Source organism: Mirounga leonina, unplaced genomic scaffold (genome assembly GCF_011800145.1).
Source record: "Mirounga leonina isolate KUSES-001 unplaced genomic scaffold, KU_Mleo_1.0 Mir_180, whole genome shotgun sequence".
Lineage (NCBI taxonomy): Eukaryota > Metazoa > Chordata > Mammalia > Carnivora > Phocidae > Mirounga > Mirounga leonina.
The window spans coordinates 27,229,817-27,250,031 of record NW_023270469.1 but is presented as its reverse complement, the minus strand read 5'-3'; the positions used below and the strand labels follow the sequence as shown (position 1 = coordinate 27,250,031).

The 20,215-nt window shown below is 53.2% G+C and overlaps 1 protein-coding gene and 1 pseudogene across 3 annotated transcripts in view; both read left to right on the top strand.

Moving 5' to 3' along the window:
* Nucleotides 1–2,126: 2,126 nt before the first annotated feature.
* LOC118023889 lies at nt 2,127–2,241 on the top strand (annotated as a pseudogene).
* Nucleotides 2,242–16,033: 13,792 nt separating this feature from the next.
* Nucleotides 16,034–20,215, top strand: part of SLC12A3 (solute carrier family 12 member 3) — a 37,056-nt gene continuing 32,874 nt past the window's right edge. For 2 of the 3 annotated variants that reach the window (XM_035025164.1, XM_035025161.1), the window contains exons 1-6: nt 16,034–16,306; nt 16,749–16,895; nt 18,273–18,348; nt 19,065–19,160; nt 19,467–19,606; nt 19,977–20,087. In XM_035025164.1, the coding sequence (XP_034881055.1) occupies nt 16,034–16,306; nt 16,749–16,895; nt 18,273–18,348; nt 19,065–19,160; nt 19,467–19,606; nt 19,977–20,087 (843 nt within the window). The remainder of the gene's footprint in view (nt 16,307–16,748; nt 16,896–18,272; nt 18,349–19,064; nt 19,161–19,466; nt 19,607–19,976; nt 20,088–20,215) is intronic. The other variant, XM_035025162.1, reaches the window with a different exon arrangement.

The window sequence follows — 20,215 nt, the reverse complement described above, 5'->3', positions numbered from 1 at the left end:
TTTTGTTTTGTTTTTTTGCTTTGAAATTTTTTAAAAATTTTTATTTGTGTGGGAGGAAATGTCTTCACTAGTGCTTGGGCCAGAGAATGATAGGCTTATATAGGCATCTATGATTTGGTTAAAGTTGACCTTAAATGATTAAAAATTCACCCAAAATGAGCAAGGAAATGGAGCCTTTGGGAGTTGCTTTTATTTAGATACAGTATTCCATATGGCAGGGTCACGGTTCATTTTTTACATTTTCATTTGTGAAAGCCACCCTCAGCCTTGGGCGAGTTAGGGTCTATGTGTGAACTAGCAAATGCTCCATGCCCCCCTCTTCTCCCGGGTGTGCCTTGGGGTCCAGGTGGTCTAAGACCATCCTCTGCTCTGATTCCAGGATTAATTAGTTTGCCGTTCTGTTGAAATCCCACTGGAGATGAAAACAGACCTAGAAAAACATAGCTTTTTTAAAAAGGAACATGATAGGTATCTCAGCTAGAATGTGAGGAAGGGCAAACCTCAGTGCTTCTCCCTCTGTAGCTGTCCCACTGAGGTGCCTGCATGGCCCTGTGCACTCCCCTCTTCCAGAAGACTTTTAATAGAGCTCGTTTTTCCCTTCTCTGGTGGTTGGTTCCTCTACTTGGACAACCCACCCTTCCCGATTGCTCACTCATGAGGCGCACTGGCCAGGCAAGCTCATGGTTCACATTCCGAGTGCTGATGTACAGAATCCAGACCCCACTGGGCATCGGCACTGAGGGTGCCTGGTCCCTGAGCAGAGGTTTTCTCCCATCACTGGCTGTGTTTCTCCCACCACCAGTCCTGAAACCCTATACTGAACTAGAGAGAAGATAAGGATGATTGTTTGTTCCTGAATGGGCCAAGCAAGCTGCAGGAAATCAGGCAGCAGCCAGCCATGCTGGTTTTACCGACTGTTCCTGAGGCTGGCTCTCCCAGGAGGATGTTAAGGTCCCAGAGTCTCCAAAGGTGCTTTTCTTCCTGGAGAGAAGTTTCTCTCTCATCACAGGGCATGGATACCCTTGCTGTCCTGTAGTTGTTAAAATAATTGTTAACTTTCCTTTTGGGAAAGCATTAATCTTTCCCAAAATAATAATGGGACCATCTGCTGTTCGTCAGTTGAAATCCCTGATCCATCAAGGACATGGCCTGAGGGTCGGCAGGGGCTGCCTCCGCCTTCCTCCTGTCCCACCTGTTCCCCCTGGAACTCGCCTGCAGTTGTGCTTCACTAAGAAAGTCTCAGAAGATGAGCCCTGCAGGGGACTTGATTTAGCAAGTTGTACCCTGTTTATATGTGCTGATTTATCTTTTAAACAAGTCCCCACAATTTGCTTCAACAGTGCTTTACAAAAAGAGTACTCGGTGGACTTTGCACAAAGTGCGACTTCATGTTCTGCTTTTAAATATTAGGTCTTCTTCACAGATGGACCTGTAACAGTGCCACCAACGTGAGGAGGCTCGAGTTCAAATACGTATTTGCTCCCCGGCTCCCACTTGTTCTTCAGGCCCACCGTGAGAATTCATTGGGAATTTGCCTTTCCTTGCATCATGCTGTTCTGCTAGCTCCAAATAGAACTGCCTGTGAGCCCTGCATAGGGGTTTGGGCCCTCCACCCTTCCACCCTTCCACCTTCTACCTGTGGAGGAGACAAAAAAATCAGGAGAAAAGAAACCAGACCTTGAACTGCCCTGATGGAGCTGTGTGGAGTTGAGAGGAACGCTGTCCCTGGTTGGCACCAAGGACTTACCCAGAGAGAGCCATCGGTAGGAGCAATAAGATAACTGGGTTCATACCAGAAGGGCCAGACTCCCAGAACAAATCCCAGGGCTGGTTCTGTGGTGACGCATGGCCTGTTTGGTGTAGAGACGCAGGAGACCAAGACTGTTTGCAAGGCCACAACATAACAGGTTCCCGTGTATCCATGGTTACAGCTTGTGCCCAGAAATCATGGTCCTGTGACAGGTCATTAGGTAAAAGTCATCTTCCGCTCACCCATTCAGGGAGCTAAATCCTTTCCCTTGACGGTGGTCCGTGATCTTACGACTGCTTATGCAGAGACAGACAGAGTGGCACTGGGAGTCTCATCTTCCAGGGATGAGATTCCAATCTTTCTAACAAAATCAAGGGCCTCAAAACCACCCTGAACGCTCTCTATCTCATTTGATCTCGGAAGCTAAGCACGGTCGGGCCTGGTTAGTACTTGGATGGGAGACCGCCTGGGAATACCGGGTGCTGTAGGCTTTTTTCTTTGCCTTTTCTTTCCCCTTTGGCCTCCTTTCCTCTCCCTTTGCTGCCAGAGCCCGCCCCCACCCCCCTTGCCCAAAAAGGCTTGGAGACTAACAGGGTTAGTGCCTACCTCAGAGTGGCTCATAATCAACCCACTGAGACACTCAAAGGGAAGTACTGACTCCCATCAGTGTCCTTTTCAGAGGCCTTGCTTGAGACTGGATTTCAAGGATTCTGTTCCTTTTATTTATTTATTTTTAAGTAAAACAGCTCTGGCTGCTTGACTTCAAAGGGAAAACGAGAGGAACTGGTGAGCTCTCTCAGGCGGGGCCCTTTGGTTTTATCACTTCTGAGCTGGACAGGCTCATCCAAGAGCAGGAAGTGCCCGTCCACACTGGGGCCTGAAAGTAGGCCCTGCCCCTGCCCCTGCCCCTGCCCCTCTGGAACTGACCAGTCTCATTAGAGACTTCATGGCAGTATAGCAATTGTTGTTACTCTTTTGATGCACCATTTAAATAGGGTTTTGGTTACTTTACCTACAGTACTGTAGACTTTTCCCCCACAGTATCCAGTATTTGCTGATTTACCCCCACCCCTCCCAAACTGAGGACTATTCACTCTGGATTCCCCCCCGCCCCCCTCCTTGCTCTATTTGAGTAAACTCTTCTGGCCAAACCTTAATACTAAATCTAGCAATTATGTGCAGATGTGCCAACATTCTACTACCATAGATTGGATCTCCACAGTCCTTGTTTCTCCATTAGGCATCAGAACTTTTGTCTAGCTCATTAGGTAGTTCGCATCACTGCCAAATGTCCTCGTGCCGCTCGGGAAGTGACTCCAGCATGCCAGATGCCTGAATCAAACCCCAGGCTGGTGAGTTGCCCCAGGCCTGCCAAACTGCTGGCAGGCCCCACACTGACTGGACTCTCATTCAGCTTTAGTCCGCCACAGAGATTGGGCCCTGTGTCCAGCAAACTGGGAGAAAGTGTGCATGTTACAGTATTATTCAAAGTGCTCACTGTATATCCATAAAATAAGGCTCTTGTACCTGCAATTTGGAAATGTCAGGAAGAAGACAGCAACTCATTAAATAGGAATTGTGTAGCCCTCAAGAAAAATGAGGCTTTTGGGGGGTCCTGAATGTCCCCCTTTTCTTCATTCTAGGCTGAATTCAGAAGTTACCTGTGTCCAGCCCATCTTCTGACCTTTTTATAATAAACTAGTATCCCTCACAGGGCAGGGAGAGAAGGGAAAGACATCTGTCTTCCTGCCACTTGTTTCTAACTGGAAAGGTTGGTGGAAAGAAACTTAAAACCACTAACTAAAATGTTTGAAAACGAAACTCAAATGATCTGCACCTCTCCTCCCCTTGTTAGATGGCTGACGTGGCTGGCTAGAGTCCAGGGCCTGGCTGAACAAGGCCCAGGTGTCCGTGTGCTGGCCCAGGCTCAGCTCACCAGCTACAGAGCCCCTGCACGCACTGGGCCCTGCTTGGTTGCTGGGGATAGCCAGGGTAATCACGTTGCCCTCCCAAAATTGCTCACAAGTCTAAGAAAGTAGGCTTTCCCCCCGCCGCCCCATTCCTGTATTTGTCATGATCACCTAAGTGGAAATACTGGTGGCTTGAAGTTGCTAACCCAGGAAGAGAGAAATTTTTTGTCCTAACCTTGATTTTTGAAATCACTTCTGTGTGCCTTCTGGGTATATAGCCCACAATGGATTGCTCAGCAAACGTTTGAACAAGCAGATTTTTGCTTTTGCTTCCTGTGCCAGCCCCCTCCCCACATCCACGTGCCTGGATTCAGACTCCCCATTTCAGGTCAGGGGCTTTAATAGGCATTCAATCTGAAGGAAGATGGGGAGGAGTGTCTTTTGGGGTCAGATGACACAGCCAATGCTTCAAAGAAGGAAAGGTGCAGAGCTGCACAGTATGCAGGGAGATTTTGAGAGGAAAGGGGTAGAAATTTGATTTACTGTTAACAATAAAGGCCAGATCTTAAGGAAAAAGGGGTAGGGAGGGCTGGCCAAAACCCAGCATTGCACTGGCGTACTCTCCTCCTTGTTGCCTTTACCCTTGGGGTTTTGAGAATCTGTTTTTGGGGGATGGGAGAGTAAAAGAGTGCCTCAGGCAGTGGCTTCTATTTGAGCAGGGAGCAGGGAGCCACTGATCCCAGAGAGGACTTCTAGCAGAGAAACAGACATATCATGGTCCCTTTGGTGGTCCCAGCCTACCTGGCCTAGAGAGGCTCTCAGGTGGCATCCAAAGCTGCAGGGCCTACAGCTAAGGAAGGCCTCTTCATCTGGGCCAGATTTAGCAAGTAAAAATACAGGACATCCAGTTAAATTTAAATTTCCCAGGAACAATAAGTTCTTAGTTATAAGTATGTCCCAATTTTACTTGGCTGCCCTATCCAGGCTGGCCTCTGCTGGCTTTTGCTGCCTGGAGGCGTCCGGGTTTGGCCGAGGCTCCAGGAGCTCTCCAGCTAAATTGGATTACACTGATTTGTTGCACTGTTTGTGCTTCTGTGGGCAGCGGAAATGACAGTGAGATATGAAGTCACTTGAGAGAGGGCAGTAACTGGAATTCAGTTTCCAAGAGCCAGGCTGACTGGCTGCGTGGGATGATTGTGGGCCCCGGTTGACCCCAGCTGCTATCATCTACTGGGTATTTTTCCATCAGGAATTTCAAATGTGTATTTTATAAATAGAGAAGAAGGAGGCAAAATACAGCCTTTTCTCACTTGGTTAGTAACTTTTCTTAGAAACGCAGTGGGGAGAATTCTTTGCTTTACTCAGTTATTTCCTTGTGTCTTTGCTTTTCTGACCTTGTCACTGTGTGGTGTTTGTGGGGAGAAGGGGCAGGTGGGAGAGTCAGTGTATGCGTTCTGCATGTTCCTCTCTGTAAAGTAACTTCTGCATTTACTCTGTTTGGGGTGGTTCTTTTACCACCACCCCTGTCTATAGCCAGTAAATTTCTGGAATGTTCTCCCAAAATGCCATGAGCGCCCTTTGTTCAGTCCTTCAGGGGAGCAGAAACCTCTCTTGGGCCGTCCTTCCTGGGAATGTTCTTAGCTGAGGCCCAGCCTGAGGCTCCTCACAAGGCAGCTGAAATGCCTCTTCCCAGCCTTTGGGGGTGACTGAGCCAGGCCCCTTCTCCACTCCTTGCAAGGAAGGCTACGGCCTGCCGGGTCCCTGGGTCTGCGAAGTCCCCATGGGTCTGTGTAAGTACAGGACTCCCGTCCCAACTCCGAAGTCTTGCTCTCCCTCACTGGCCTCCGAGTTCAGTCCCCTGGCCAGGGGTCTGAGGAAGGTCAGAGTCTGGCTGGAGGTGTGGTGGGGTGATGATAAGAGCCTTTGGTGATCAACCCAGCATGTGGCATGCGTCCTGGAACTGGGAACTGCTAAAAGTCTGTGATGTTTATTTGGGACTCTCAGTAGAAAGCATTTGAAATGGGGGCTGAGAGCCAGTTATTGGCCTTGGGGAAGGGGAGGCAGGATTGGGGGCTATGCTTTGGTCAGATGGTGGGAGAGAAGGGGCCTGGTCACAGGACAGGTGTTTCCTGCTCTCTTGGACAGTATCTGCCTGCATTTCTGACTGGGAGGGGCGTTTTCAGGGTCTGGGCTTGGGATTGGGATTGGGGATATGCAAATGGCTGAGGAGGTAGGAGGTGTTCATCTCTCTCCACCAGGGGGGACCTTGTCCTAGTGAGAGGCTCTGGAGTGATTCCGCTCCAGCTGCATGGTGGCCTGAGTGTTCTGTCCCTGAAGGGGCTTCCCAGGACGGTTTCAGCCCACTCCCTTTGCATGGGGTCCCTCAGCTTGTTCTGGACCCTGGAGCTTATGGGAAGCCATTTCCTGATGAATCACCTGGGAATTTGGGCCTCATAAAGTGCCCTACACCCCCTTATTGGGTTTAATGGTCTCTCCCAGGACCCTGTAGCACCTCCCAGAGCAGGTGCAAGTGAGCCTGTGGTTGGCGAGGGAAACTGTCAAGGAGGGTGGAGGCAGAAGGAGAGAAGACCCCTGGGGCAGAGTGTGGCCCTGTTGTGCGGGTCTCAGAGTTAGAGGCTCTATAGTGGAACCTTGTAAAATGCCACCCAGGTGGCAAGGAAAGGGGCCAGGGTCATTGGGCACCCCAAGTGAGGACCCATCGTGGGTCTGTGGCTGAGCCTTCGCGCTGATCAGCCTGACCGATAAACTGGCTTGTGTTTTCAGGAAAGTTAAACCAAACCATAGAGGGCACTTCGGTTCCTCCTATACGGATGTTTGGGATGTGGCCCTCTGGTGGCCAGCAGCTGATATTAGCACAAACTGCTCAAGAAGGATTTCCAGACTTCCCGGACACCTCCATCCGGAAAGGAGAGAGCTCAGCGCCGGAGCAGGTGCTGAGAGGGCAGGGCGAGGACAGTAGGAGAACAGCCCCAAGAGCGAAGGCTTTCAGCACGCAGAGCCCTGGATGGACTGAGCCCTCAGCAGGGCATCTCCAAGAGCCAACCACAAACTCCGGAGCTGGGCCGGAAGTTGGGTTCAAGCCCCTTCTTCACCTCTGGGTGATGGAATGACTGAGGGCAAGTCGTCTGACTGCTCTAAACCAGTTTGCTCAGGTAGAAGGCAGGGATAGCGTTTATAGAAGTCACCTACCTACTGCCTATCACAGCGTGATACTCCAGAACTCCAGAAAAGTTAATGTTGGCCACCCGGCTCCCAGCCTCCTTTATTTATTTATTTTTAAGATTTTATTTATTTATTTGAGAGAGAGAATGAGAGCAAGAGAGTGCATGAGATGGGGGAGGGTCAGAGGGAGAAGCAGGCTCCCCTGCAGAGATGCGGGACTCCAGGATCATGACCTAAGCTGCCCAGGCACCCCTCCCAGCCTCCGTTAGACAGGTCTCTGGGGCTCTAGGTATGTCCTCTTCCGTTTGACTTCTGTCCTTCCCAACAGGTTCTTCACATGGGTGCGGGGTAGATCAATTACCCCACCCCAGGGATGGCTTTTCACCACCCCCCCAAAAAAACAAAATTAGGTCACAATTGGTAGGCTAAAACTTTGCTATTAGGCAACAGACATTGACATGTCAAGTTCAGCTTGTGATTCCTGTTGATTCAGTGACTGCTAAGTGGAGAATGTGGGAGCATCTACCCTGTGCCCCAGGCACACAGTGGTGAAATGAACCGAGGTCCCTGCCCTCAAGGAGGTTACATTTTCCTGAAGTTCTGAGACCCAGCAAAGGTCCTTTTCCTGTAGCTTCCCTCAGCCATTCAGCACCCACCAGAGGCCTCGGGGCTAAGAGCTATGGGGCGATTCTTGAGACTGAGGCACAGTCCCTGCTTAAGCTCACAGTGTGGTTGGGGGAAAGAGATAAGCAGGTGCGTGTGCATGCACCCACAGACCCACCATAATAAAATAGGAAGCCTTAAGAAATGCTGTAAGACAAAGCCAGCTAAAGAAGATCCCAGGCAGAGTTTCCTGTGGCTGGGGGATGCGGGAGCCATCTGCAGGTGACCAGGGTTCAGACCCGCAGACGGGGGGGGGGGTGTGGGTGTGGGTGTGTCTGTCATGCTAACCCAGGACACAGTGAACCCCGGCTCCCCTCTTGGCCCAGCACCCACCAGTCGTGTCATGCAGCTGTTAACCTCTCCTACGACCTTGAAGCAGGAGAACAGCAGGACTCAGGTGAGTTGAGGGGCCCTGGAGCCAGGTGGAGACCTGCCAGGGGCCCTAGGCCTCCTGTTCAACCCTTCCTGGCCAAGCACCTTGTTCAAGAGGTGAGTGGGACTGGGGGGCATCTGGGGGGGAGGTGTGGTCCCCAGGCAGAGAGATGGGGGGGTGGTCTGATTTGGGGGCACACACTTGTTTGTACAAATCAATCATTTAAAGGCTGCTCGCTGGCCTTTGGGCAATGAATTCAGCACAAAAGCCCAGTGACCTGCTTTTGTAATCACGTGTTGACCCAGGAGAAAAAGTTCTTTTGAAAACCTTTTACAACACAGAAGATAGTTTTTAAGAAACTGAATCAGCATTACCTTTATGAAGAAGAGCCACACTTTGTGCTGCACGGAGCCTCGGTCAACACATCTTTCCTCGAGCTTCTAGCTCCGGCTCTGCCAGTCTCAGCCCTGGCTATGCGTTAAAATCACCCAGGGAGCTCTTAAAACTATTGAGATCCGAGGCTCTGCGCCCTGAGCATGTGCCTTAGTTGGTCTGGGGAGGGGCTTACGCAGTGACTGGTTTTTTTTAGAAGCTCCCCAGATTATTTTCCTTGGGTCAAGAACCCTTGTTCTGGCTGAAAGCAGAGAGTAGTCAGCCTCTAGGCCTCTTAAGTATGGAAGCCCCTTCCCCGCTTCTCAACACAGGTTTTCAATAAATCCTAGAATGTCTGAGATGCACTAAATAGGAAGATAAAAATTCTGTTTAGGAAAAATATGCATTGCACCCGAGCCCACCAGCTTGCCCATCGTGTACCCACCAAGGTCAAGGGCAGCTGTCTAGCACAGTCTTTCATACTAGGGGGTTAACCGGAAAAAAAAGCACCGGTGGAGGAGCCGCACGGGGGGGGGGGGGGGGGGGGGGGGGTAGGGTGCACGTTTCGCAGGAAATCACAAGTGAATGACCATCTGACAACTCTGATTGAATCCCTGGGAGTGTCCAACTGCCCCCAGCCTTCCTGTGTCCACCATCGGCAAGTGGGGGCTTTCTCTGAGCCTCTCTAGTGCACATGCTCAGTGGTGCCGCTAAGAACTCCCTAGGGGTAAGGACCCAACTTCCTTTCCACACACAGCCCCTCAAACTTCCTGCTGTGGGGCTCTACACCCCACGGGACCCCCACCCAGCCACAGTGACCCAATCTGGAGGGGAGAGTCCCCTTAGATCCAACCCCTCTCCTCACGTTTGCACAAAGCAAACTCAGTGGCAAGTGTCACCCTGCACCTGACCCCTGGGGTGCCAGGTAACCATGGCAAAAGATCCTTTGGGATTCTGCCTTGGGCTGTGATGGTGGTCAGCAGTTTATTTCAAATATCAGGTGAAGAGGCACCAATGGAGGGAGGAGCCCGTCCCACTCTGGGTTTCTAGGATCCTCTGAATGTGTGCTGCCCTTACATGCAGCTTCTGTCAAAGCCTGAGCTCTGATGACTGCAAAAGACCAAAGCCAACTCTCTTTGGGGTTTCTGCTTCCTAATCCTGAGCAACTCTTCCTATCACTTCTCCCCTGCCTTAACTTCTTTCATTGTTGTTTAATAAACTTTAGCAACTGCCCTCACCAGAAAGCACTGCCGTAAGCAGTCGAGAGTGGGTTGGTCTTCTTCCACTTTTCTTTCCTGGTAGCTGAAGAGCTAGGATAAAATTATATACATATCGTTTACACTGCAGAGCTCCATTAATATCCTCTAAAATACTTCTTTCACTCCCTCTCCTGAGCTTCAAAAAAACCATTGACCGAGAGGAATTACCCATTTGACGATGAAACTAAGGTGTGTATAGGGACAGGGCTGAGGTCAGAAGGTAGGTGGTGCAGAGCCAGGGCCGGGGATCTTTTGGCTCACATCCTCCCCACTACCTCCCTATGTCTAGGGCTGGGCCTGGCTTGGGGGGCAGGATGGAGGAGTTGAGCTTTGAAAGGCAGCTCTGTGATTCTAGAGCCCTTGATCCCAGCTGTGGGAGCTCCCAGGCTCCATGAAAGAGCCCATTAAAGAGTATTCTGATTAGAAATACACAATGGAATTCAAAATCAAGCAGAATAACTATGTTTCTCCTGTTGCTTTCAAGAGAGGCAAAAAGGGTTACAGTAAACTTAGGAAACCTAAAGATGTATTTAAAAATGAAAGGTTAGTCTCTAGAGTTCAGGGGTTGGAGCCCTGGTCTTATAAAAGTGAGAGGCTGGGGGCAGGAGAGAATGAGTTTGGCTTCTTGGTCTCTTGGAGAGCATGTTGGCAGAGCCATCAGGATAGAAGGACATGTGGTCATATCTGTTACTACAGGACGGAATTTTTGTTAGAATTATGGCTTCAGTTTGTGTTGGTGTGGCTGGACTGTATTGGCGATCTGCTCAGCTAAGCCCAGATGGAGGGGTAAATTGCTGGTGGAGATGCCTTTTCTTTATGAGAAAGGGAAGCGGGGGGGAAATGAAACCTCACTCTTTCATTGGATAATGACTACTGATCATAATCCTGCTTTTTGCCTTGCCTGCCAAGAAGCTCCCAGCGGACATATGACACTCTCCCTCCTTAAATGATTGCTTGTTTCTTTTGAGCTTTGTTCTAACTATGCTATTTTGTACATCCTACTCCATTGCCCCAGCCAGAGGCAATCGTCCCTCCTCTGAATCCAGGGATTTATGCCCTCATGCCTTGGGGTTATGGTTACTGTTGGCTTTGCTTCTCTGATGAACTGTATGCCTCTTGAGGACAAGGCATGATCACTATCCCCCAAACTAGCCAGACTGTGTCTAATACATTACTAATTTCCACAATTACTTGTAGAACAAATGTTGGCTCAGTTGGTTAAAAAAAAAAAAGTGCAAGTCTGACCACGAGGGAAAAGAACAAGGAGTCCCTCCTTTAACAATGGAAATGTCTCATCAAGCATGTTTCCCTTTCTTGCTTTAGGGGCCAGCAGCCTCATGGTACTTGAGTGTCTAGCTGCTAGAACGTTGTCTGGTAGAAGGACCAGGACTGCCACGGGCACACTTGCGTGGTCCGTAGGCTGGACGGAAATCTGTTTCTTGGGCCTGGCTGCTGGAGGGGTTGCGGTCCAGCCTCTGGCTTCCCAGGGCCTGCCCCCCCCCCCGCCCCACCATAGTTGTTCTGCCCCCAGCCCCACCCCTGGCACTGGACCGGGTATGTGTGTGCACTCCGCCTTCCCCGCTGCCATCAAGTCTGTGAGCCCCGCCACGGGCAGGGACCCTGCCTTCCTCATTCTCAGCTCTAGGCCCTGGCACTGCCTTGGCCCCCGGGGGCGGCCATCCGACAGGGAGGATGTTTACGCGGGGCTGGAGCCACATCCAGAGGAGGAAGCCGGCGGACTTCTGGTATGTTGCTGCAGCTGGTGTTGTGAATCAGGCCGACGAGCAGCGCATCCTCTTACCCGGCTATTTCACGACACCAGGGTTGCATCATACTCATCCTCTCCAGGAGAGCCTCGTGGGACCGGGCGGCCATGGACATGGGGATGGGCTGAGGTGGGGCGGGGGTGGGGGGGAGGCGGGCAGTTGGTGTGTGAAAGAGTGTTCTCTTTGGTTCCCTGCGTCTCAGTCAGCTTGCCCCTCAGGATCACCTGGGAAGCCTTCCAAAAACACTGAGGCCAGCCCCTCACCCCCTCTCCTCTGCCCCAGGCCCCTGGGATCTCCAGGGTGGGGCCAGAGAGCCAGCATTCGTTAGGGGTTCCCGTGTGATGCAGTCAGGGGTGAGCCTGGGGCTCCTAGCCGGGCTGTTGTCTGTTCCTGCCTGGCTTTTGCCATAGCCCCTCCTGGCCCTCCCTGGCCCTGTTCTTTCTGTCTTGCATGGCTCACACCACAACTGCTGCTCCCCCGCAGCTTTCCAGAAATAGATGGCATCCACTACTCCAGGACAAAGGCCAGGCTCCTTACCCTCGCCTTACCAGGTTTCCCTGCTCAGGAATGATGCTGCCGGTTCCCCCACACGGCCCCTTCTTCTGTCAAACGCCTGCCCAACGTGAATCCATGTGCTGGTTCTGTCAGCTCTGCCTTCACAATATACCTCGACTCCCAACACCCCTCACCACCCCGCCACCCACAGCTGCTCCCCCCGGCCTAGCCACCACCACAGGGCACCTGTCGTGGCCCCTGACTAGCCTTGCCTTGCCTTGCCTCCCTCAGTCCATCCTCCATACAACAGCCAAAGTGATCTTTGACAAATAGAAATCTGACCACCACATAGTGGAGTAAAACACTTCTGACCCTAGTTTCCAAGGCCCCATGTTCCCCCTTTCATGTCTCAAACCCCGTCTCCTTGGTCCCTCTGCTCCACCATACCGGCCTCCTTGCTATCTTGAAGCTCCAACTGCACTCTGATCCCAGGGCCTTTGCATATGCTCTCCCCTCAGTCTGGAAGCCCTGAACTTATACCTGCTCACATATTGTTGGAGCTTAGCTCAAATTCCTCATTTTCAGAGAGGCCTAAAGGCCCCTCCTTTTTTTTTTTAAAGCTTTGTTTTCTTTTTTTTTTTTAAGATTTTTAATTTATTTTTTGACAGAGAGAGAGACACAGTGAGAGAGGGAACACAAACAGGGGGAGTGGGAGAGGGAGAAGCAGGCCTCCCATGGAGCAGGGAGCCCGATGCGGGGCTCGATCCCAGGACTCCGGGATCATGGCCCTAGCCGAAGGCAGATGCTTAACGACTGAGCCACCCAGGCTCCCCTAAAGCTTTGTTTTCTTAATAGCACTTATCACTAAATGTATTATAAGGATTGTTTGTTTATTTACTGTCTGTCTTCCCACTAGAATGTGAGCTCCAGGAGGGCAGGGTCTTTGTCTTGTTCTCCATAGTGCCTCCCTTGCCTAGCACAGGGCATGGTATGCAGTAGGCACTCAATAAATGTGTGTGAATGAAGAAACACCTCCTATTTCCCCCCTTTCTTCCCTCCTCCCCTGATCCCCATGGCATTGTGTGCTCCAAGCCCTACCACACCTTGCCTTGCACTGACCCCATGCCCTAGAATCCCCTCCCTCTCCCAGGCAGCCCTCCCACCCCTCACCCCACCCCCAGCCAGTTGCCACGATCACCTTGCTGGCCTGTCTGCTAGGTGAGGCTGTGAATTCCAGTGCTGGTACACAGAAGGAGCCCAATAAATGCTTAAGTGGCTCTGTGCCCATGAAGACAGGAGGCTCTGAGATCCAGAGTTTGCAGCAGAACGCCCCCGCCCCCCGCCCCCTGTCCTGACTCCATTTCAGCCCTGTGTCTGGGGTTTTCACTTCTAGGGAGTTTCCTGACCACTGAGTCCTTAGTTCCTTTTCCTGCCTCTGTTCTCCTTCCCCTGAGAAGCGGGAGACTCAAGGAGCCCTAAGGCTCTCAGCTGGGGGCTGACACTGGCCAGGTGGGTCATACCCGACATCTGTGCAGCTGTCGATCCCATTCTGCGGCTGAGGCACATCCCAGGCAGGTGACTTGTTCGAAGTCACATGGAAACTGAAGCCTGAGATGTGAGCTTGAGACTCAATCTCAGGGTTTTGTTCGGGGTCCATTGGATTCTGAGTCCTGGCTCCCAGACCCGCAGGGCTCGGGGAGCCTTGTGGAAGCTGAAGTCCTGCAAGATGGGTATGGTGTCCAAGCCAGCACTCTGTCCCCCACCTGGAAGAGTGTCTCCGATTGGATGACATGCCATCCATGTGTAAGAATCCCCTTTCCTGGGGCTCTGTGCTTTGGGGCAAGGTATTCTGACTGTCTCTTCAGCTCTACATTGCTAAGCCCTTCAAGCGGTCCTGTTTAACTCCCACCTCACCCCAGAGAGATGAAGGGGGCAGGAAAGGTTTCTTAAAGCAGCAAATGTTCTCCCTCTGGGGCTGGAAAGGAGCTGACCCGGGCCTGGGTTTCATGGAGGTAGGAAGAAGTGACTTGCCCAAGGTCACCCGGCAAATCTGTGGCCCCTCTCTCTGTCTGTGGCCTCAGTGCTGCTGGAAACCAGCCCCCGCCCCTTCTGGTGCCGTCCTCTCCTGAGATGTTAATCAGGAAATTTCCACAGTTGCTCCAGGGACAGGCTGTGTAGGATTGGTGGAAGGGGGTGTTGGGCCGCTGCGACTTTTACCAGTCAAGTGGCAGTTGAAAGGTGAGAGAATGATAAGATCTGCCCAGAGGCGCCATGCGAGGGAATGAGTAACCTGCCGGCCTCTCCCTGACCTGGCCCGAGTGGGCGCTGCAGCGAAGGTGGAAAACTGACCTGGAGTCCTCACCTCCTAGCCTTCGGCCCACTGGCCGGTGTGCGGGGTGTGGACACACTTCTCCAGAAGCCTCTCTGAGGGGGGGCTAGAGATCCTCGTAAGGAGGTAGGCAAGCCTGGGACTCATTAAGAGGAGCCCAGAGAAGAGTCTTTTAAAAAATTAACTCATATGAAGAATTTATAAACTTTGCAAAAAGCTACACAGTGATCATAACCTTTTGGGTTTATCATTGAAGTCCTGTCATCCCTGGCTCCCCTCCATGTCTGGCTGAGCTGGTTGAAGGCCCAGGAGCTGCCCCTTGCAGCCCTGACTTGGGGTAATATTGTCAGCCAAGGGTTTCTATGGCAGCTGCTCTTTGCCCTCTTTGCTTCTGGCTCCCCTTCAATATTCATTCAACAAATGTTTATTGAGTACCTACTCTGTGCTGTTCCAGTTGCTTGGGATTATCAGTGAACAAGATAGGCCCGGATTCCAGCTCCCGTGGGCTTGCCTTCTAGCAAGTTGGACAAAATCTATGTCCCCCTTCCCAGATAAATGCACTTAGGTATAAAAACTTGTCCACGCTTGTGGGGGGCTCCACAAGCACCCTTATCTTGGAGCGTGACTCCCTAGCACTGTTTGCTACTTCAACACAGTCCAAGCATTTCCACCTGCCCCCTTCTGCCTGGCCCTGCAGTTGGGCACACCTGTCCTGGGCCCCTCTGGACCGGAGCGAGAGGGGACAGGCAGGCCCCTCTGTAAGTTCTCAGTCAACTAGGACTGATGTGCTATTGGAGGTCATGGAGTCCAGAGAACTCCAGGCATCTCAGAGAGCCCAAGTCTGAGAGGCGGGGCAAGCAGGGAGAGAAAATGTGTCCCTCCATGTCCCTCCTGAGGATGGCTGGCAAGCTCAGAAGCCTGGAGCTAGCGATGGCCTCCATCCATCCCTGGCCTCCGGAGAAGCAACTCATCCTCCAAGACTCTTGGTCAGGGGTCTGTCCCATCCCTGCTGTCCCCACCCTGACCCTCCTCTAGGAGCGTCTCTCCCCTTGCTGCTCTCACTCCACAGCTGGGCTGGTCCGTTTCCATGTCCCTTTTCCCTACTCACTCGGCAGCACCATGAGCACAAGCTCGCCTTCCCTCTGGTGGCACATCAGGCGTCCACCCCAGAATGGGCTGCAGTGAGTGTGCGGGCTGGGTACCCGGTTACCCTGCGGGCCACTGACCAGCCACAAGCCCCAGGGACTCGTCAGTCCACGGGGGGACGACAGAGCACACCTGGCACATGCTGAACTCTGGTTTGGGGGTGCTTGCTCGTAATGGTTTCTATACTCTGAGACGTCTTTGGAAGGACATGCACAACCAGGAGTCAGAGGTCTAAGTAAGAGAAAACTAACCTTTTATATATACGTGTGTATCTTTTCAAATGCCATACCATTCATCTAGCCACAAATACTAAGTACCTAAAAAATAAAACTAAATACCATGTACAAAAATGAGAGGTTTTTGAACCTGCCTGGGGTGGGGCCTCAGGTCATTAGGCTGTCTCCAGGGTCCCTCATAAGGCTCCCAAGTGTCCTTTCTGGCAAGTACTCCTTCCTCAGGTCCTGCAGATGTCCTCCGCTCTCGGACTCAGAAGAACCTCCCGGGGACCCAGGGCTGGGCGTGTTTCCCCGTTTCCCGCCCTGTGTCTGGCGCTGGCCCAGCCCAGCCCTCCTGGTGCCAGGCAGGGCTGCTATCTCAGCGATCAAATGGTGGGCAGGACAGCAGTGGGCACGTGCTCCGCCTCCCACCCTGTCCGGGGACCCTGCTCGCCAGCTAAGGGCGGTTTGGACCAAACTCTCTGCCTCCTCCCTGCTGTGGGCCCAGCCTATAAATCCCCCCAGCATGTCGCCGCTGACCCTGGCCCCCTCCCCTGCCACCCAGAGCCGCAATGGCAGAGCTGCCGGCGTCAGAGATGCCGGGGGACCCCGCGCTGTGCAGCGGGCGCTTCACCATCAGCACGCTGCTGGGGGGCGAGGAGCCCCCACCGCCCACTGCCTACGACAGCAGTCACCTGAGCCACGGCAGCACCTTCTACATGCGCACCTTCGGCTACAACACTGTCGACGTCGTGCCGGCCTATGAGCACTATGCCAACAGCGCCCTGCCCGGGGAGCCCCGAAAGGTCCGGCCCACGCTGGCCGATCTGCACTCCTTCCTCAAGGTAAGCACCAGCTCAAAGACTGGCCACTTCCCTGCCGTGCGGCCTTGACCCAGGAACCTCATTTCTCTGAATCTTCGCCCTGTCACCTGTGCCACGGGGACACACGAGTGTCTTCTTCGTGGGTTGAGAGGCCTGAATGAAAGGCAGGCATGGAAGCTGTAAAGCTCCGGACACATGCAGTAATGTTTACCGTCCTGTCGTTGACCACCCAATCAAACAATCTTGGCCTCCCAGAGAGGTAATGAGCTCCCCGTCAGTGGAAGTACACAAACAGAGGCTGCACACACCTGAAAGAGATAGGGAGGTGGGAATGCGGAAGGTCTGCAGCGGAGGGGAGGCTCGCTGGGTTTGTTGCAGGGGAGGCTGGACTTGAAGGGTGGAAGACGGGGAACTGGATGGTCATGACGCCTGCCTGCGTGACCTGTGGCCTCTGGACTCCCAGCAGGAAGGCAGCCACCTGCATGCCCTGGCCTTTGACAGTCGGCCCAGCCATGAAATGACCGACGGGCTGGTGGAAGACGAGCCAGGCACCAACAGTGAGAAGAACCCTGGGGAGCCTGTGCGCTTTGGCTGGGTCAAGGGGGTGATGGTGAGTAGGGTGAGGATGGGATGTCCGGGAACGGAAATGGGGAGACAGAGCTCCATCCAGGTGCAGCTGACTTTCAGGTCTTAATGGCCAGGGTAGACCCAAGGCCCAGCCTGGGCCTCAGTTTCCCCATCTGCAGAGTGACTTCCAGTTTTCCTTGGTTTTGTGCTTCTCAACCCCCATTTGCTCCCCAGGTTGATACCTCACCCTAGGAAAGATCTCTGGATACTCACGTGTCCTGTGGCAGTGAACAAGTTATTTAACCTGTCTGTGCCTCAGTTTCTTCATCTGTGAAAAGATGAGCATTATGAGTTAATAGACGTGAATGGCTTGGATCAATGCCTACCTTGGGATTATTAGAAGAAACTGTCCTCACCCACAGCCACCAGGGGGCAGCACTAAACACACAAATCCATGAGCCTGTTTTTGTCAGGGAGGTTTCCTGTAGTGTAGAGCACCAGTGAGTCTTCAAACAACAAAAAGAATCAAATGAACTTGGCTTTGGAAGGCATTGTGGGACTTTTCAGAGGGGATCGCATGAGATTTAGAAGAAGGCTTTGGTCCTGCTCTGGGAGGGTGGCGGGGGGAGCGGGCAGGTGCAGTGGAGGGAGGCCTGGGTTCTGACCTTACTCTGCCAAATGCCTGCTGGCTGTGCCTCTGTTTCTCCATCTGAACTGCGAGCTCCCCTCCACCCTAGCAGCTCGTTTATGGAGTATGGATCTTCCTCCTGGGCTGTGGTGGCCAGAGCCTGGCATGGCCCCATTCGGTGTCTCAGAGCACACAGAGGGCCTTAGAAGTCTCCCCACCTTGTAAATACCACAAGCTCCTGCCCAACCCCAAGAACTTGGCTGGGGCCAAAGACCACATCAGCACCCACACCTCCCTGGAATTCAGTCTCAGCTGTAGCCTCTGGCTTTGCTGTAAATTTGGAAGCTGAAGTCACAGCAACCCGAGCGCTGTTTCTCCTTGCACGTTGGGCATTGGCTCAGCTGCTATTCGCTGAGCTCCTCCTAGATGCCAGGCCCTGGGCCGACAGCTGGCCACTGGGGCCATGGTTGGGGCTGGCAGACATAGGATCCTGGGCTTGGGGCCGGGTGACAGGTGATGATGCTTGCAGCCCATCCTCAGACCCCAGTGGAAGGGCAGAAAGGTGGGTGGGAGGGGCAGGTGAATCTCTGGGTACCCATCCCCTCCCTGCCCCACAGAGCTAGAGGGGCATTTGAGTAGGAACCCAGTGAAGTGAGCAGAGCCAAGGAAGGAGCCAGGTGTCCCCTAGGCCGAAATGCCCGATGCCATGCCATGACTGGGGACAGGGACTTGTGTGTTTGGCTTTGGGGTATCAGCCCATCCGGATGGCCTCCAACCCCTCTCTCTTCCCAGATCCGTTGCATGCTCAATATCTGGGGTGTGATCCTCTACCTACGGCTCCCCTGGATTACAGGCCAGGCAGGCATTGGTGAGTGCCATCTCTGGGGGGAAGGAGGAGGGTGTGCCTGAGACCTGCTCCTCCCAGGCCTCAGTCCTGAACTTGGCCCGCAGAGACCACAGGCTTCTGCAGTGACAGAGGTCAGGGAAGTGTGGCAGAGGAGTCTGGACATGGAGTTATCCGGCCTGAGGACTCTCCCTGGCTCTCTGTGCCCTCAGTAGGTCACTTAACCTCTTGGAGTCAATCTCTACTGCACAGCGTCCAGGTTAAGAACCTGTGCTCTGGACAGACACCAAGGTTCAGAAGCTAGCTCTGATGCATGTGAACTTGGATAGGTTTCTTAACTTCTCTGAGCCTCGGTTTCCTCATCAGTAGAAAGGGGGTGATAGCTGTCCCTACCTCCCAGACCTATTGTGGGGTTTCTATGATGCATGTAAAACAGCATAGGATTTAGCACCCAAAGGTGTTCAAGTGGTGATTATTTTTTATTACTAAAGGAGGGTGCCTTCCCTTCCATAACAAATGATCCTTTATATAGTGGCTCATCAACTCCCTGGCTATTCAGAATATACCAGGAGGGAGACAGAGACCCATTTTTCGGATGAGAAAATCAAGGCTCAGAGAAGGGAGGTGACTTAGGTGGTATGTTGAACCAGTCGGCTGACTCAGGTTCCTCACATGGCTCCTCACCTGGGAAATGCCCCCACTGAGTTTTATGGTGATCACATCCCCACCCACCCCCACAGTCCTGACCTGGATCATCATCCTGCTCTCCGTCACTGTGACCTCCATCACCGGCCTCTCCATCTCGGCCATCTCCACCAACGGCAAGGTCAAGTCAGGTGGGCCCCACCCCACACCCAAGGCCCTCCCCTTTCCTGTTGCTCCCCCAGTCTTTACCCTGGGAATGGGTCTCTGAGCCACTCCCCACCTACCCCATCCCCACCAAAATGGGGATGCCCCAGGCTGCTCCCTCTGGTTCCAGGTGAAGGCTTTGGGTCCCCCACGGATGGCCTCAGTTTTACCCTGTGCTGTGGGCCCAGGGGAGGGGAGGGTCCCATGGTTACCCTCTCCCAGCCTCAGATTCTGCCTGCCCCAAGCCCACCCCAGCCAGCTGGTTTCATGGCTCCTGGCTCTGTCCCCAACAGGTGGTACCTACTTCCTCATCTCCCGGAGTCTCGGCCCAGAGCTAGGGGGCTCCATCGGCCTCATTTTTGCTTTTGCCAACGCCGTGGGTGTGGCCATGCATACCGTGGGCTTCGCAGAGACCGTGCGGGACCTGATCCAGGTGAAGCCAGAGGGAGCCCGGGCAGCCTCCCTTGCTCTCCCCGACCCCGTCTAGGCCAGGCCTTCCTGCCCCTCTGCCCGATTTTACCCTTCAGGGGCCACGGCCACAGTCTGACCGCTGTGGGTGACCGTGATGATCTCAAATAAAGACCATTCCCAGAAGTCCCCTTCAGGGCCGCGTGTTGCCTTTGGAGCTCAACCGTCCAGATCGGCACGGCAGCCACTCTAGGGGCTCTGTTGCCAGGGAAGGGGGTTGTGTTTCTGTTTAGCCGTGAGAGGACACCCATACTTGAGGTGAATCAAGTTGGAGGAGTCTGGGTGGGGGGTGTGTTCAGAGGGCAGCGTGCAGCCTGGCCTGTCCCCCTCCCCAGGAGTATGGCACACCTATCGTGGACCCCATCAATGACATCCGCATCATCGGCGTGGTCACCGTCACCGTGCTGCTGGCCATCTCCCTGGCTGGCATGGAGTGGGAGGCCAAGGTGAGGAGGGGAGGTCGGGAGTGATCAGGTGGAGAAGCGGGAGTCGTGAGGCCTGGGTCCCAGGCCTGGTTCTGCCTCTTCTTGGTGTATTAAATGGGCTTCTTGTTCTGCGGCTGTGACAGAGAGAC